Source organism: Centruroides sculpturatus, unplaced genomic scaffold, assembly GCF_000671375.1.
Source record: "Centruroides sculpturatus isolate CEXI.00-Female unplaced genomic scaffold, Cexi_2.0 scaffold628, whole genome shotgun sequence".
Classification (NCBI taxonomy): Eukaryota; Metazoa; Arthropoda; class Arachnida; order Scorpiones; family Buthidae; genus Centruroides; species Centruroides sculpturatus.
The window spans coordinates 228,302-245,840 of NW_019385010.1; the positions used below are offsets into that span (position 1 = coordinate 228,302).

General features: G+C 33.0%; 1 protein-coding gene across 1 annotated transcript; it reads right to left on the reverse strand.

Annotated features, from left to right (window-relative positions):
• Window positions 1-13,126: 13,126 nt before the first annotated feature.
• On the reverse strand, window positions 13,127-15,118 carry LOC111633364. The gene is made up of 2 exons (XM_023377919.1): window positions 14,871-15,118; window positions 13,127-14,367 (listed from the first exon to the last, which is right to left on the reverse strand). Exons 1-2 carry the CDS (start codon window positions 15,047-15,049, stop codon window positions 13,305-13,307), a joined length of 1,242 nt encoding a protein of 413 aa, XP_023233687.1. The 5' UTR covers window positions 15,050-15,118; the 3' UTR covers window positions 13,127-13,304.
• Window positions 15,119-17,539: the final 2,421 nt, after the last annotated feature.

Consider the following 17,539-nt stretch of genomic DNA (forward strand, 5'->3'; position numbering starts at 1 on the left):
TCACCTACAACAAAAGGAATTTATACCAGGTGCAGTACAAGCTTGGCGAACACTGCACTGCTAACCAAGCAGAGTCTCTAGCCATCTTCCATGCCCTACAGTGGACTCTGAAAAACATTCACCATCACAACACAAAGAACGTCACCATTCTCAGTGACAGCCGTGTTGCACTCCAGCAACTGAAAAAGCTGAACAGCAACTACCCAACGGTCTACCAAAGCATCAACATTATAATTCATTTACGCCGTATCATCAACATCAGGCTCCACTGGGTGAAAGGCCATGCTGGTAACGCTGGCAACGAGAGAGCAGACTTGCTGGCCCGCACCGCTCCAGAAAGGATCACTCACTATTCTTTCAGTGCTATTCCCCCTAAATGGCTTCACAATCATATCAGGGAATACTCCTGGAAAAGTTGGCAAGACAGATGGGACACTGGTACAACAGGTAGGCTCACCCACCAATTTATTCCTAGTGTGAAACAACGTCGCAGTTATAAACACCTGATTCCCTCCTACTCAACTACACAGATGTATACAGGGCATGGAAACTTTCGCAGTTACCTGAAAAGGTTTCTGAATAAAACTGATGGACTCTGCCCATGCCCTCTCAAAGAACAGGAAGACCCACTGCACATTCTCTTTCACTGCCCTATCTACTCAAGCCAACGAAAGGGACTCATAAATGAAATACATAACAGGAATGAGCTCTGGCCCTGTGAGCTTATGGTCTTCACGGAAAACAAATACATCTCCAAAGCCTTAAAGAAATTCATTCATGACATCAAGATATTGGACTAGCACGGTGTACTCTATGCTTGCATCCCTGTAACTATCATGGTAACAGTAATTGTGTTCCCTGTTATTCAATGTAAATCTTTACGTCACTGTATACCATCTCCAAAATTTTCAACAACGTCACCAAATTATGCACGTGAAAGTATTACTTGTGTAACTTTCCACTCTGAAATTGTACTCTCTGAATTTTATGTGTATCTTCTGCAATGTAACGACAATGTATTATCTGTCTACATACTCATCAGCACCCTTTGACTGTTTATCTACTGTACTAACTGTATATAACTGTAATTAATGTAATGTAAGTATTTGTCTTAAATGTATGCGATGCGGACGCCCTTGCGTCTCATAGACTAAGGTCTTTTTCCCTCTATCCTATCTCCTGTACTTCCCCTTCACACTAACTTCTTCATACACAACTTTACATCTTCCTCCTGCTTCTGGTCTTGGGCTATACCACTGAGTTCGGCCCATACCCAACTTCACTCGATGTATTCACGTATCGCCATCTATTGGCAAAATATCTAACAAAGTAATAAACTAAATATAATTCTTATAAAAAAAATATATAACTTTAAAAAATATATATTATATTCACTTATTTATTGCTACTATGACATAGCGCGAAATAGACGCGCTATATAATTACTGCGACAGGTAGCAGATAGCACCTGCCTGCAGGCAATAGAAAGCTTTAACCTGTGAAAAACCTACAAGTAGAGTCGACACCCCTATAATTCGGTAGATACGTTCTGCTTTATAAGAATTTCACGTTGTAGGAATCCTCAAATACATGAGCCAATCACAGCCCGGCATGTGTGCAGTTTACGGACTACGGCTGTTTAGCCGTAGTCCGTAAATTGCACATATGTAAAGGTTTTCTTCCATAAAATTAATCGATTCTAGACTAATTTCACTCAACATTTCCAAAACACGTATAATTTTTTGGGAATAATCCTTATAAACTATCCTATAAACAAAAAATTGTAGGATTACTTACCGAGTGTGCACTGTTCGATCACGCCATTGCTTAAGCTCGTTTTCGTCGCGGAGCAGCGCATCAAATGGCGGGCGCGTTTTCTGACAAGTTATTTTTCTGCGAAAAATTCGTTGAACTTTGGATACATCATTAATAGAAATAATTTTTATAACCGTTAAATAAGAAATGTTTTTTTCACAAGAAAGGTATAAAATTACAGTGCTTTATTAGACTTACGGTACCTAATTTATATANATTTATAAATTATATTTGTTTATAAACAGGCAAAAAGGAATTTTGAGGGTGTGAGTCACACGGTACACACAACGCTATTTTCGTTAATTAATACTAATATAAATAAATTGCAGGAAACAACACGTATCTACAAACATTGCTAAACCCGATATATATAACATAACTAAACACCAACCGTATGCCGAAAATCTATCGAGCTAGTTTAAGACTAATTACGTAACCAATTTGTCACTAGAGGTAAGCGTTAGGCGCCATCTCTTATTAACATTAATAATTATAAATAAATTAATTTAGAACCGCTGGAAGAAAAAATCGGTGTGGAGCGGGAAACGAACCCACAACTCCTGCTTATCGTGCTGATGAGTTGCCAGTTACGCTATCCGGACCTCCAGTCCAATCTCCTCTTCCAGCGTATATAAGCTAACTATATAACCATCAACGGTTATTATATTTGTATATATTACGCCTTGCCGGGGCTTACGATGGCTGGTTGAGTGCCTTGTGGGACGTGGGCACTGAATGTGTCCCCAGCCGGCGTTGTAATAACCGTCGATGGTTATATAGTTAGCTTATATACGCTGGAAGAGGAGATCAGACCGGAGGTCCGGGTAGCATAACTGGCAACGCATCTGCACGGTAAGCAGGAGTTGTGGGTTCGAGTCCCGCTCCGGNGTAGCGTGTAAGTAGTTCGGCTGCTCGTCCACTATTGGTCCAGATTCGACCAATCCTATCGCGACACGAGTCGGCGATAACGTTTTACCGCATTTTACGAGTCTCTTTTAGCGTCTTTATACGAATACGGTCGCAATTTTTTCGCTGCGATATACGAATCCGCATTATATGAACCCGGGTTATAGGGGTCTACTATATTTAATTTTCCACTTCTAACGACTCGGGTTTTTTCATTTCTCAATGGTACAGTACATGTAGCTACAGTACAGTAGACTCCCTATAACACTGTTGATAATTCCGTGTTATATGAATTCCATGTTGTACGAGTCACTTAGATTTTACAAATATGTGTGCCAGGCTGTGAACGGCTCACGTATTTATAAAATCTAAGTGACTCGTACCACATGAAATTCATATAACACGGAATTATCAACAATGTTATAGGGGGGTCTACTGTATATAACTGCAGCTACATGTACAGCCTGTAAAACAGCATTGACTTCATGGACAGGAAAACTAATATTATTTATTTTTGCCTAATGTACTGTACTGTACTGCACATTTGCCCTGAACCTCCATCTATTAGATGATGTGGTTTAACCACTAGTTTAAGCCACGTTTCTACGTCTAAATAACTTGTTCACCCTACCTCGCAGGCTGTAATTATTAAATTCGTTATAGAGAGAAGTGCACAGATTAGAGAAATATATAGACCAGGGATGGTCAATCTTTTTATGCGCGCGTGCCAAAAGTATGATGTAAAATTTTCTCACGTCTCATCCGAAATTTTTGGGAAGATATTATTTGGTCTAGCGCTTGACGATGCTACGGAAATGCTGGATTTACCGGATTTTTCACTAAATTGGCATCAAGCTTGTAAGTCAACACATCTCAGAGAAATGTCTTAGAAATAGAATGTTTGTTTTATTTTTCTTAATTACTTTTTATTATTAAAACATTTGACAATGTTTCTTTCTTTATTGCATCTCTAAGTAATATCTGGGTTTAATAAAATTATATGCTGTTGAGTTGAAATATACAGCTCAGAGAAACTGTTGGATATTTACTTTTTAATGTGAAGCATGGGTTGCATGACGGAAAATGCTCGTTGGCATTTTTGTTTGGCACGCCTATCAAGGATTGCCCATTCCTGTTTACTTCGTGATCAGAGGAAAATGGATTTGTTAAAATTCGCGAATGATTGATTGATTCTGTAACCTGTATTACCAACGATAAATTAAAAACTGTCTAAACGGATTTCAACTGAACGCAATTAGTCCAAAGCCGAAATTTTACCATAAGCAATCTACACTTCTATTATTATAAATGTTTTACTGGTTATCTAAAATTCTGCGGCTGAATTAAACTAATTTACTTCTTTTGAAATGTTAAATTTAAAATTTTGCAACTTTTTAATTATTCTAATTCATATTTCATATCTATAATTTATCTGAAATTAAAGATGTGGATTTTTTTCTTCTAAAAGACTTTTAAAAAATTAGAAAGTTATTTTATAAATTATTATGAAATATTATTGTTTAAATAACTAGGTTTAATTCATTTATAAATTATATTTGTTTATAAACAGGCAAAAAGGAATTTTGAGGGTGTGAGTCACACGGTACACACAACGCTATTTTCGTTAATTAATACTAATATAAATAAATTGCAGGAAACAACACGTATCTACAAACATTGCTAAACCCGATATATATAACATAACTAAACACCAACCGTATGCCGAAAATCTATCGAGCTAGTTTAAGACTAATTACGTAACCAATTTGTCACTAGAGGTAAGCGTTAGGCGCCATCTCTTATTAACATTAATAATTATAAATAAATTAATTTAGAACCGCTGGAAGAAAAAATCGGTGTGGAGCGGGACTCGAACCCACAACTCCTGCTTATCGTAGTGATGCGTTGCCAGTTACACTATCCGGACCTCCAGTCAAGTCCTCTTCCAGCGTATATAAGCTAACTATATAACCATCGACGGTTATTATATTTGTATATACTACGCCTTGCCGGGGCTTGCGATGGCCGGTTGAGTGCCTTGTGGGACGTGGGCACTGAATGTGTCCCCAGCCGGCGTTGTAATTACCGTCGATGGTTATATAGTTAGCTTATATACGCTGGAAGAGGAGATCAGACCGGAGGTCCGGATAGCGTAACTGGCAACGCATCTGCACGGTAAGCAGGAGTTGTGGGTTCGAGTTCCGCTCCAGCCCGATTTGTTCTCCCAGCGGATCTAAATTAATTAATTTATAATTATTAATGTTAATAAGAGATGGCGCCTAACGCTTACCTCTAGTGACAAATTGGTTACGTAATTCATTTAGTAATTAGCCGTAAATTAGCCCGATAGATTTTCGGCATACGGTTGGTGTTTAGTTACAACACGTATCTGTGAGAATCTCGCAGGTTTAATAGAAAGTAAAGCAGAATTCCTCAAAGTTAGTGGAATTTTTCTTTCTGGGATTATTTCATAATAGATGATGATCAAGAATTTTAATAATACATCGATCCGAGCTAAAAATAATATATTCAGTTTTTATGTTCGATATATAAGTACAGTCATCGTAATTACGTGTTTCTGCAGGAGAGACAGAGACATCAAAGTTACGTGACATCTGCATAAAATTACCGCGACGATTCATTTTTGCTTCTACGAGAAACTTACCCTTATTTCAGTGTTACAAACGTAAAAAAATCCGGAAAACTCCACGTGGTTGGCCCGTGCTCGAACCCACGAATACCCGATGTACCTGAACAGAATTTACGTGATATATCTGTATTAATTGCATAAAGCCATAATAAAGCCCTTGTATGAATGTATTTAAAAATTAATTAAAATCTCAACGGAAGTTATGAAATCAATAGAAAAAAACAGTTATTTAAATAACACTTTATAAGAAACATTTATTATAATATAATTAAATTTTTTATCATAGCACTTAAGCTAAGTGCGAGTATGTTTACTATAGGACATACGAGTTCAAAAAAATTCGACGTCCCTCCAATGGAGTGTTTACTTAGAATGTAGTGGATAAAGAAATTTTATTTTTAAAAAATTTAATATTATTTTAATATAAAGGACATAATCTGTTTATGTGTATGCAAGTGAAATCTCTAAAACTCCTACTATTTTTATCCACTCCAGGTGAAATTTTGTTTTGTTGCTCTTTATGTTACAACAAACGGTAGAGACTGCTTTATTTGAAAAAATGAAATATTAGCAACTAGTTTTCAATTTCTTCAAATCTCTACTCTTGACAAGTTTTTAATCTCTAGTTTCTCATAAAAAGTATTTCGTCGTGCTTAACAATAGAATGTCTAGTATATTGCAATACAGTAAATTAGGAGGTACCCTTTAAACATAATTTATATATGTTTAAATTATATTTTATGATGATCTAGGAATGGATAATAATTTATTGTTTTTATGGTAATTTTTATTTACCATTTAATATATTTTTCGATAGTTTGTAAATGTGGTTTATAATTCTCTTTGAATGTAAAAATATATCAATCACTCAATAGATCTCATTATCTTTGTTATAGTTCAGAGCGTAATTGTCCCTACGATGTATAAGCTTTTATCTATAAACTTCGAACAGTTAATTTAAGAAAAGTTTAATTTTATTAATAAATTATAGCTTGTCGCTGACGTAAATTACAAAGGGATATAAAATTTGGAGTTACTATATTCGAAGTTTATTCTTTTTCGGGTCGTGGTAAAATCGAAATTTTTATTCATCTTTAAACGAGANAGCAACTAGTTTTCAATTTCTTCAAATCTCTACTCTTGACAAGTTTTTAATCTCTAGTTTCTCATAAAAAGTATTTCGTCGTGCTTAACAATAGAATGTCTAGTATATTGCAATACAGTAAATTAGGAGGTACCCTTTAAACATAATTTATATATGTTTAAATTATATTTTATGATGATCTAGGAATGGATAATAATTTATTGTTTTTATGGTAATTTTTATTTACCATTTAATATATTTTTCGATAGTTTGTAAATGTGGTTTATAATTCTCTTTGAATGTAAAAATATATCAATCACTCAATAGATCTCATTATCTTTGTTATAGTTCAGAGCGTAATTGTCCCTACGATGTATAAGCTTTTATCTATAAACTTCGAACAGTTAATTTAAGAAAAGTTTAATTTTATTAATAAATTATAGCTTGTCGCTGACGTAAATTACAAAGGGATATAAAATTTGGAGTTACTATATTCGAAGTTTATTCTTTTTCGGGTCGTGGTAAAATCGAAATTTTTATTCATCTTTAAACGAGATGATAATCACAAAACACGAGAATATTAGGTTTTTGCCCACATTAACGTGTCAACGCAACAATAAAACTCTGTGTACTAACAAATTGTCAGAGTTTTATTGTTGCGAGCGGTCGTTGATTGTTATTGTGAACGGTTGGATTTTTAGTTCGTGCTGTCAAAATTTTCTCGTTTCGAGTGTTTTTCTCAGTTTCGTTTCGTTTGCGTCGATTTTATCGGTAAGTGTAGACTACGATGTTTCTAATTTTACGTATTTTTGAACATTGTTAAGCTGAATATCACAATTAGTGCTGATAATTTTCCGACGAATCTCTATTTCCATAACAATTAATCGGTCTTGACAGAGACGAAACGAATTATATATCGAACATTAAAAATCGTTTGAAAGTTAAAATTTTACAGAGATTTTACAGAAGAGATTTTATTATAATATTCATTTGTGACTTTTTGTTATAATTAAGACGATATTTTTAAAATTATTTTTTCATTAGAAATCTTACAATTTACATAAAATTAAATTAACAAAACGAATGATTTTCTTAACGAAAGTGAGTCGTATTTTCATAATAGTCGTTTCTTTCTTTTGCAGAATGGATAATTTCAAGGAATTAAAGAAGTGGCGCACCTCGGCAGATGGTGAGAAGGAAGAAGGCTCGTCGTCGTCTTCCGCTTCGTTTCCAGTGATTCGGGTGCTCCCGAAAGATGTCGAGGAGAGCGGAGAGTGCACTAAACGGGTGGTTGTCATCACTCCCGACGATAGCGCCTCGACTGTGGTCGACTACCTGGGACTGCGATACCCGGAAGTTGCAGAATGGACGGTGGAGTGTCGAGGGGAGTCCAAAGTGATCGTGAAACATCCGTCAAGCAGAAGAAACCTTGGTGGAAAAGGCTCTTCTTCTGCTGCGTAAAATGAATTTTTTCTCTTCTGAGGTCATTTTCACCCACGTCCACTTTTCACCGGATATGACTCTGCCACCCGAATACAACTTTGTCACCAGGAAATAACTTTTCACCCGGCTACGACTTAATTTAGTGGACTTGACATTTCATCCCGGATTGGGTTTTTTCGCTTTGAATTGACGGACAGACATTTCTGCACTGGTTTTTCAACTTCGATTACATTAAAGTCCATAGAACAATGACAGTCTGATGATCTGCAAAGTGCTTATGTTACCAGTTTAAAGATTCTGTTAATCATCTATAAATGGACAAGGCAACTTATATTGTACAGACATTCAAACTGTATTTAAACCGGTGCTCGATAGTCATTGTAGTCAGTATACGTCCGAACCAGAATTAAAATTACTTCAACAATTAAATTTGTAAATCGAATTGTCTGAAATGTATATAAACTTTCGTATTTAATAAATTTTAATGTGAAATTTAATTTTTAAGATTGCATATTTATCAAAATAAATATTAAAGTTGCACACTTTTAGATTTATTAAAACGTTTCTACTTTTATCAATATTTATTTCCATCCCTGTCATCGTTTAGGTTTACAATAACGTGAATATTTTTAATATAGAAACGGACGATAAAGTAATTAAATAGAGTACGATGAATTGGAGAATATAATAGATATTTGTTCGAAAATTCACAAACAAAACTGCTATCGCGCATTTACAGCGCCGAATTAGTCAATTCCGTAGCAAAAAGGCCATTCTACAGTATCGCAGACACAGCGCCAAGTGGAAAATTCACTGATACAAAAATCAAAATTGCCGATTTCTCCGTCTTTTAAACGTCTGTAGTAAATGTGAATATCTCGTTCGAAAGATACTTGTGTTCTTAGGTAACGTGCAAAATTTCAGGCTTTTCTACAGAGGAGTTGCCAAAATAAAAGCAGTTGAAAAGTGCAAAGATATCCATAAAAGCCGTAACTTTTCTCTTTCGCATTCATTTGGCGGTGCAGATGGTACTAGACAAAGAACACCACTGGGTCTAGAGAACTCAAATTTTAAACTTAAGCCTTTCTCGTCATCAGTGAGATGCTGGCGAAACTTGTGAGTGGATAGGTCAAACATGGCGGGGTCATATCCAGGGCCGGATCATCGCATAAACAAATGAGACAAATGTTTAGGGCTCTGGTTTTAGAAGGGCCCAGTCAAACTCTATTTTGAAAAGATTTGTAAATAAGATAGTTTACTTTTCTGTTGGACAACTGTATAATACTGGTAAAACTGGTAAAATGTTATATTATTTAAATATTAACCAAAAAGATTAAATTAAACAAGTAAAACGGCAAAACCGTATTTGGGACACGACTATGTCTCGGAGACACTACTAAGTGGAATCACTTTCACGCTCAAAGCGGATCTCGTTCTCATTCTCCAATCTTTGATATCGCTGCTTTTGGGCGCGATCGTTCAAACTTCGCCGACCACGACCACGAGGTCGTCCACGATGCATTTTCGGTGAAATTAACCTATCCAATTTCGAAATTTCTCTCCGTTGCAACTCGTCGGCTCGGGTTGAATTTTTGTCGATGCGTAACGAAAATTTCCCGTTTTTGAAAAAAATAATCGTGGCTATTGTATCGTCCGAAATTATTTTTTTATTTTGCACAAACAATATACAGTTTAACCCGATTATAACGTCATCGGATGTAACGACAACCCTAATATAACGTCAAATTTTTATCGGTCCCATGATTTTACTATACTAGATAATGTTAAAAAACCTACTTGTAACGACATAAAACCCTGTTTTAATGTCATATTTGAAGCACTCCCAAATTTACAAAATTAGATTACAAATTTTATTTAACAAAGAAAATACTACGTGTTCAGTCCTGGGGTCAGAGTTCACTTCTTAGAACGACTGTGCGTGGTACTCTCACCACCTGACTTCGGTTTGCCTGTTTGTAGAGAGAGTCGCGATTTTGTATTTTATTTTGACTCGGTTCTCGGTCCCTTGAATATCTACAAGTCTGGTTTTTTATGCGCGCATGATTTGGGCACTTAATACTTTGTGCCAAATTGCAACTCTTAACATGTACTCCTTCATACCTCTAAGCTAGTAACACAGCAGGCATACGATTTTATAAACAAGACATAGTCTTGTTGACAATTAATATTTTAAGATAATATTGTTATTGTATAACAACTTTTGTTAGACATTTAATAAAATAAATTTCAATTTTTTAAATTTATAAACAAACTTCAAACTTTTCTAGAAAAACTAAAATTTATTGTTGTGTATTGAATATTTTTTATTAATAAAAATTTAAGATTTGTTTTAGTTTTTCACATTATTTAGTTTAGTTTTATTTATTATTTTATATTTTTTGTGTGCTCTATCTCTTGTGAGAGGGGAAAGGGGCCCGGTAAGAAGAAAATGTCTAGGGCCCCAAAGTGGGTTAATCCGGCCCTGATAGTAGGCCAGGAATGGGGATCGTTGTAATTTAACAGTATTTCTTCTGGAACAGTAGAGCACATATTTTGTACAGTATTATCGATTTGTGAGACAGTACTTTGTGCAAGCTCANACGGCATATTAAAAGCATTCGGATTAGTACAGAAGACTACATATTAATTAATTTACATTATAAAATCTGCAAATAAAACATATTGATTTATTTTTCTTTTAAGATTTTTTCGAAAATGAAACATGTAAATATTATTGTAAATTTGTGTTTTATAAATATAATTAGATCAAATGTGTTTAGATGAAAACAAAATTTAAAAATTACTAACTTCAACAAAATATTCAATAATCTGTACAGAACAATCGATATAGAGAGATAAGAAAAAATTAGGCTACACAATCGTTATTTTTCCTCTAGGACTTGATAATTGCAAGCAGGTGTTGGAAAGAACTTTTATTATAAAAGCTTTTATATGTATATTTTTATACAAATACAAAAAATGTTTTATATTACAATAATACTTATTCTATAATAGTTTCTAGCTTTATATGCTGACATAAAAAGGTTTACAAAAAACTCCCACAAAAAAATCAGAATAATTCATAATACATCATTTTATAAAATCAATTTCTAAAAAACTGTAGTATAAAACTTCGTTTATTTTATTATGTATTATTTAGAAACTTATTAATTTTTACATTACACAAAACTGGCAGGGAAACACTTGACACAGGCTTCAATACAGATACACAGATGGATGACTTTGAAAACAGCTGATTGTGGACTTTCGCGGGTTGTTCGGAACAACGCCTGAGGGGAATAGGTTTTCTACCAGTCTAAACTAGTTACTGTAAATACTCGAATGTATTTCGTTATTCTCTAATAATTTTTTATTAGTTTATTCTTATTACTTATATTATATGACTAGCAGACCCAGCCACGCGTTGTTGTGGCTCAAAATGTATCTATTATAAATGTATAACACTTTCCCCATGGAGAAGAAATTTTTCGAAAAATCCCTTCTTAGTGTACATTCTCTTGACGTATCCTATTAAGATGCAACCAAAAACGTAAAAAACTGCATCTAAAATAGTATAATAGAAGCCAAATTCTTCACGGCAAGCCTTAATCCTGTCCCTCTCCCCGACGGGGGAATATCGAAAAATCTCTTTTTAGTGTATATTCTGTTGACGTACCCTATTAAAACGCAATCAAAAACGCAAAAAAACCGCATCGAAAATAGTAAAAATAGAAGCAGAGTTCATTATGGTAAACCTTAATCCTGTCCATCTCCCCCAAGTGGGGGAATTTCGACACGAATATTATATAAAAACATGTGCGTATTCGAATGCAGCGTTTGTGTCAAAATTTCAAAGGAATCGGTAGGAACAAATGAACATTACATTTTTATTTATATAGATAGATAGAAGATGATCTGCTTTAGTTCATTTAGCTCACAGAAAAGCAAACTTAGGTCGTCGTACTCGTAACGTTATCTGTTGGACATAACCTAGATGATATCTTTTAATTTATATGAATGTTTACCGGAATAATATACAGCCTATGTCCACGCTGAAGTTCCATTCTAAATATTGGTGAAAGAATTTTTGAAATCGGATGAGTAGTTTCGGAGATTACCCGCTACATCCAAACTTACAAACATTACCTCTTTATAATATTAGTGTAGATAAGCTTAACCTCATTTACCTAACATTTTGTTTTTTGTGCTTTGCAGAAAAAAACAACCACAAAAAATTTAAAAAGTTTAATACACCAATTTATGAAATACATTTCTAAAAACTTTTAGCATAAAACTTTATTTCCTTTATTACGTATTATTTAGAAACGAATTATCTTTCACATAACAAAAATTGCAACGGATCACGTGACACGAGCCGCATTTCGGTGTACAGAACTAAATGTCCTCCAGAACAGCTGTTGGTAGCCGTTCGCGGGATATCCTCATACAAATTTCAGGGAAAAACGGGTTTCTAGATAGATGTTCATCAGTTACCTTAAATACTAAAATACATCACGATTTTTTCGATTCGATATACTATCTCTATAAATAGGGATGGTCCAAAATGGTCCAAAAATAAACTTCTATTGGGTGTAAATTTACGAAACTTGCTGAGGTCATAAACAACATACAATAGAATGTAAATAAGCTTTATTTAAATTATTTCCAGTAACGAAAAGTTACGTACGATTATTTAAATTTGTCCGAGTTATCTCGGGTCCAGACGGCTTAAAAATGAAACATTTAGTTTTGATAATTATTAAATAAATTGATCCAAACTAGCGTATTGTACCTATAGATTACAGAACTTACATTAATTTTTCCACAGAACAAAACTTTTGTACTTAATAATAAATCCTTACTATTTTAATGGAAACAAATTTCAAGATTAAAACACACAATATGCAAATTGAAATTTATGTTTCGCTTAAGAATTTCATCAAACAAAGATTATTCTGGAAAATTTTATTTCTACATGGAATAAAACAGAAATTGATGAAAAGTTTAATTTATGCGTTATACAGGGTGGTCCAAAAATCAGTTAACTACATCAAGAAAAGAAAAATTTTAAAAATATTCTGTAGTACGGTTTAATGCGTTACGCGTTGTATTATTGCTTCGAATTAAAATAATTACGTTTCGAATGATTTTTATAAAGTTTTATTTAATAAAATAATTTAATAATACAAAAAATTGTCCTTTGTAAATGTCAACTGACTTTAGCGCCATATTATATATACGTAAACTGTTTACAAAGAGAAAATAAAAGAAAAAAGTCTAGAAATTTAACGAGAATAATTTCACATTAAAAAATAATTGATGTTACCAGATGAAAATTTATTTATATTTGTGCATAAATCATTTATTTATATATACGTTTATGTAGATGAATTTTGAAATTTTGGTTCAAAAATACAAAGCAACATTCATGTATAAAATCTTAAATTTATCTTCATTAATTTTTTTATCTTTCCATCGAAGTGTTGTGTCTACGATAAAATAGGAATGACAGTTAATCCAAATATCAGAATTCTCTTGTACAAACTTCGCAAATACTGTAACGAATGAATAGTTAACAACAAAAATTGGATTTTCTAGTTTAATCAACCCGTTTTCATCACACGTCATTAGTTTCTTTTTTATTACTTTTGCCTCCGACGATTCAGGAACCACATCAACCATAAAAGTTATTGGTTTTTCGTGGGTTATCGGTAGATTTAAACCTAGAAGAAAGCAATCTTCTTCCGCGTAGAATCTTCCTTGAAACTTATATGAATCGTCTAATTTAATCCTTTCATCATGATCTATATTGTATTTATACTCATAATGAATTAGTGAGTTATAGACAACATCTTTACGAGGTTTATCACTGTTACAAATGGTTGGAGGAACTGCGCAATAGGTGTGAATATTTTTACAAAGACAACGAAGCGAATTCATTTCGTCAGCTGTTAAAACATTTTCTGTAAATATGTGATTTTCTAATGTTTCTAAATCCAAGGTAAGTAAGCGTATTTTAGTCAGATAAGGTATCAAATTATTGCGAATAGTCTCTACTTTTATTTTAAGTAATTCTTCGACCGATGTTGACTGGTTTAATTCGTCTAAATATCTTCTTTTCGCCCACTTGACTGCAGCTTGAAACAGATTTTCTTCTTTGAGTGACGTGTATATCGGTCTAGAAACGAATCTGGAAATTGTCGTATGCTTGCAAGAAAGGAAACCTTCTGAATCCAGAATTTCCTGACAATGTCTATCGAATTGTATCCAACAATGATATTGGATCGAATAATCTTCGTGTTCGCATGCAAAATCGTGAATGTAACAAATGTTTTCAATGTCTACATGATGAATAATGTAGTTTCTACAAATATCTTTTATTTCTTCTATCTTAAATATGCTTCCGAGTCTGTATATATTTAAGCCGTTTTTTATAGAACTTAAATGAAGCTCATTCGACACTAAATACCTGAAAAATGTACATACAGATTAATGTAGTAATAGCTGTGAATTACTCATATAAAACAAACCTTATTTGTAAATTGTTGCATATAGAATTTCTGCACAGATTATTATTGATTTTTAACCCTTTATATGCTTTGGATAATAAGTAGGTCTTTATTAATTATACTCTTCGTGAGATCTGTCAAGCCTACAATGAGCTGAGGACCGAGGCAATGTAAATACCGAGAAAGATGGCTATCTTGGACTCTCATGTAGTTTTAACGAGCGATCTGTCTCGGTGAAAATCACAGTGTACAGTAAAAAATCTCCTCGATCCTGGATCTCGATTAGAGCGATTGGTTTCCTTCAATTGTTAATGATTGTTAACACTAAACCTTTCCAATTGTTCAGTAAAACTTTAATAAAGCTATTTATTATTGCTTATATGCTTCTGGATTAATATAAATACATTAATTTCGAATTATAGAAAACTGTAATGGGATTGTATATTTTATATTAATCACTTACGTTATTATCTGTATGAAATCGCCTCGCATGCAATCCACCTTCAATTTTGAAGTCATCGTACAAAAATAAACAATTGCATCTTTTAAAGTCGAGGAATTCCTTTCAAGGAGGGGTTTCCATACCATAACATCACCGTCGTTGCATTCGATGCAAGCAAATTCTTGGAAATTGGATGCCATGTCAAGTGTTTATTGTAGCCGCAAGCAAATATTGTTGTCTCTCAAATTGTTACAGAAATAGTTTGACGTTCAATTAGGATCGACATTTCTTTATTACAATTGTGCTTATTGATAAAATAATTGATATAAAGATAATTAATTTATCCATAATGTATGTCCATTAAATGATTTGTTAATGTATGTCAATTAAATGATACAATTTTCCAAATTGCAGACCTACAAATTTCCACTATTATATGCCTGACTGTCCTTTTTTAATCATTAGAATGGAATTAGGCAGATGAAAGCCGAGACCAGAAGTGAAATCCTTAAAGAAAGGATACCCTGATTAACTGTATAAGAACTTCCGATGTAAACCGGAAGTCACGTTATTTTAATTCAAAATTCTTTTCCCTGAAAGGAGTTAGTTAGATAACCGGCATGACTTTATTTCTAACGAAAAAGTATAATGTACAGAAGCAAGACACTACTAACTTGAGGTGGAGTGCATATATTTTAATTAAATAAATTTTTAAAAAACAGATTATAAATTACGGCCTGTGTCTTTTATTTTATTTCCTTTTGTTGAAACCGTGTCTTTAATTTTAATTAATTTATGTTTTATTTCACAGTAAAAGACATGCAGAAAAAGACTCTTAATGTAAAATAAGCAAATTTTTTTGAAAAACGTTGTAGATTGAAATAACGCTTGAATATATCGACAAGAGAATGAAACAATCACAAGTCTGTAAATTATCAGAAATTATTTCCATTTCAAGAAAAAACTTTCAACTGTATCTTAATTTTACGTGTTAATAATGTACAAAATTAATTGAAATTGTGAATTTCATTGATAAAGTAGAAATACATGGTAATATTAATTTAAATACCGTTTCTTCGGACAGGAAATAGAGAATTATTCCTCTTCTGTTTTCTTCCGTATGACAAATTTCCAATAATGTATTCACTTTAAAACAATATTTCGAGGAATTTTTTCATAAACTCTATCCCGAGAGGGCATTTGTAGCAAGCCCAATGTATTTGTTGTTTCTTCTGTGTCAATACTTATATGAATCGACCCAAATAATTAAGAGAACACTGCATGGATTTGGTTAAAAAATATAAATTTTGATGTGTAATTACATATAAGAACTGATAATTGTGCTGCTGATGATGATTGATAAGATTATCGTTAAAGAAAAGAATTTATTCAAATAATAAAACCTTGATTTAACGGACTAATTCGGACAAGGAATTTCCGTAAATGCCGAAAGTCCGTTATATAATAAAGTAAGTTTGCCAATGCCTGTATTAAATAATTGGAAAATTAGTGGTTTGTCTGTTCTTACTCATTTAGTTACATACTTTGTAATTATGCGAAACATGGTAAAACCTGTTTAAGAAGTTTCCACAAAAAAGGTTTTTCTACATAAGAAGTCCAAATTCTCCAGTTCCAGCATTTACACCGTAAGATGTGTGTAAAATTTCCCACACAAGTTCCAAAATATCTGTCCTGTTGAGAATATTTTACTCATTTAAGATGATTTTTCGGAGACGATTGTAATATTTTTTCTCACCATAAATTTATCACTTACAAAAACAGGAAGCTTTTAATAAAGTAAATCCAAATATTCGTCATATTGTATATAAAACACTTGAAGTGGTTGCTAATTTTCCTGGGATCTTATTATTTTGATCTGGTACTGCCCAATAAGCGTTGACATGTCATATCAACATCACACACTTAAAGCACCTGCTATAGTCAGTGAATATTATAATTCTACTGTTACACTGTGCTATATTGTATTATTTTAATACAGAAAAAATTAATATACAAAGAAAAAAGTATTTTTTTTTTACAATTCCTGCATAAGTTTTCTCATCTAAATAGTTTTTCCTAAGTCAAAAACTTATTAACAGAATACTACTATAATTTCACATTTTATGAAATAAAATAAACAATTCTTACGATTCCGTAAAAAGACAGGTTCAACTCTGTGTTTTATATGAGAGGTTATCAAAATAAACATTCTTATCGTAAAATTTATTTTTTCCCTGCATTTTCGCCTAAATTCAATAACTTTCCATATTTATCCCAAATAATTTTCTCCCAAAACCTTTATCTGAAGTTATGGACTATAATGGTGATTACAATTTTAAAGCTGGACAATTAAATTTTGATACCATAAATTGTAGTTGAAAAACATCTTTTGCAATACAATACATAGTTGCAATTAATGCTGTTTTTCTCTGATACACTGAGTTTGGCTTGCATCTTATTCGTTGAAGAAAGTTGAGCACTGGAAACTATTAAGAAATTACTTTTGTTAACGTATGTCAAAAATATTTTATTTATACCTATTACTAATTGTACTAACAACATACCTTACCTCCATCAAACCTATTATTGTTTACTGTGTAGGAACCTGTATTTCTCTGAACCTGTCTATCTCCAAATTTTTCTCGTTTCCGTGAGATTTGAGATACAGGTTCAACTGTAGTTATTAGTTT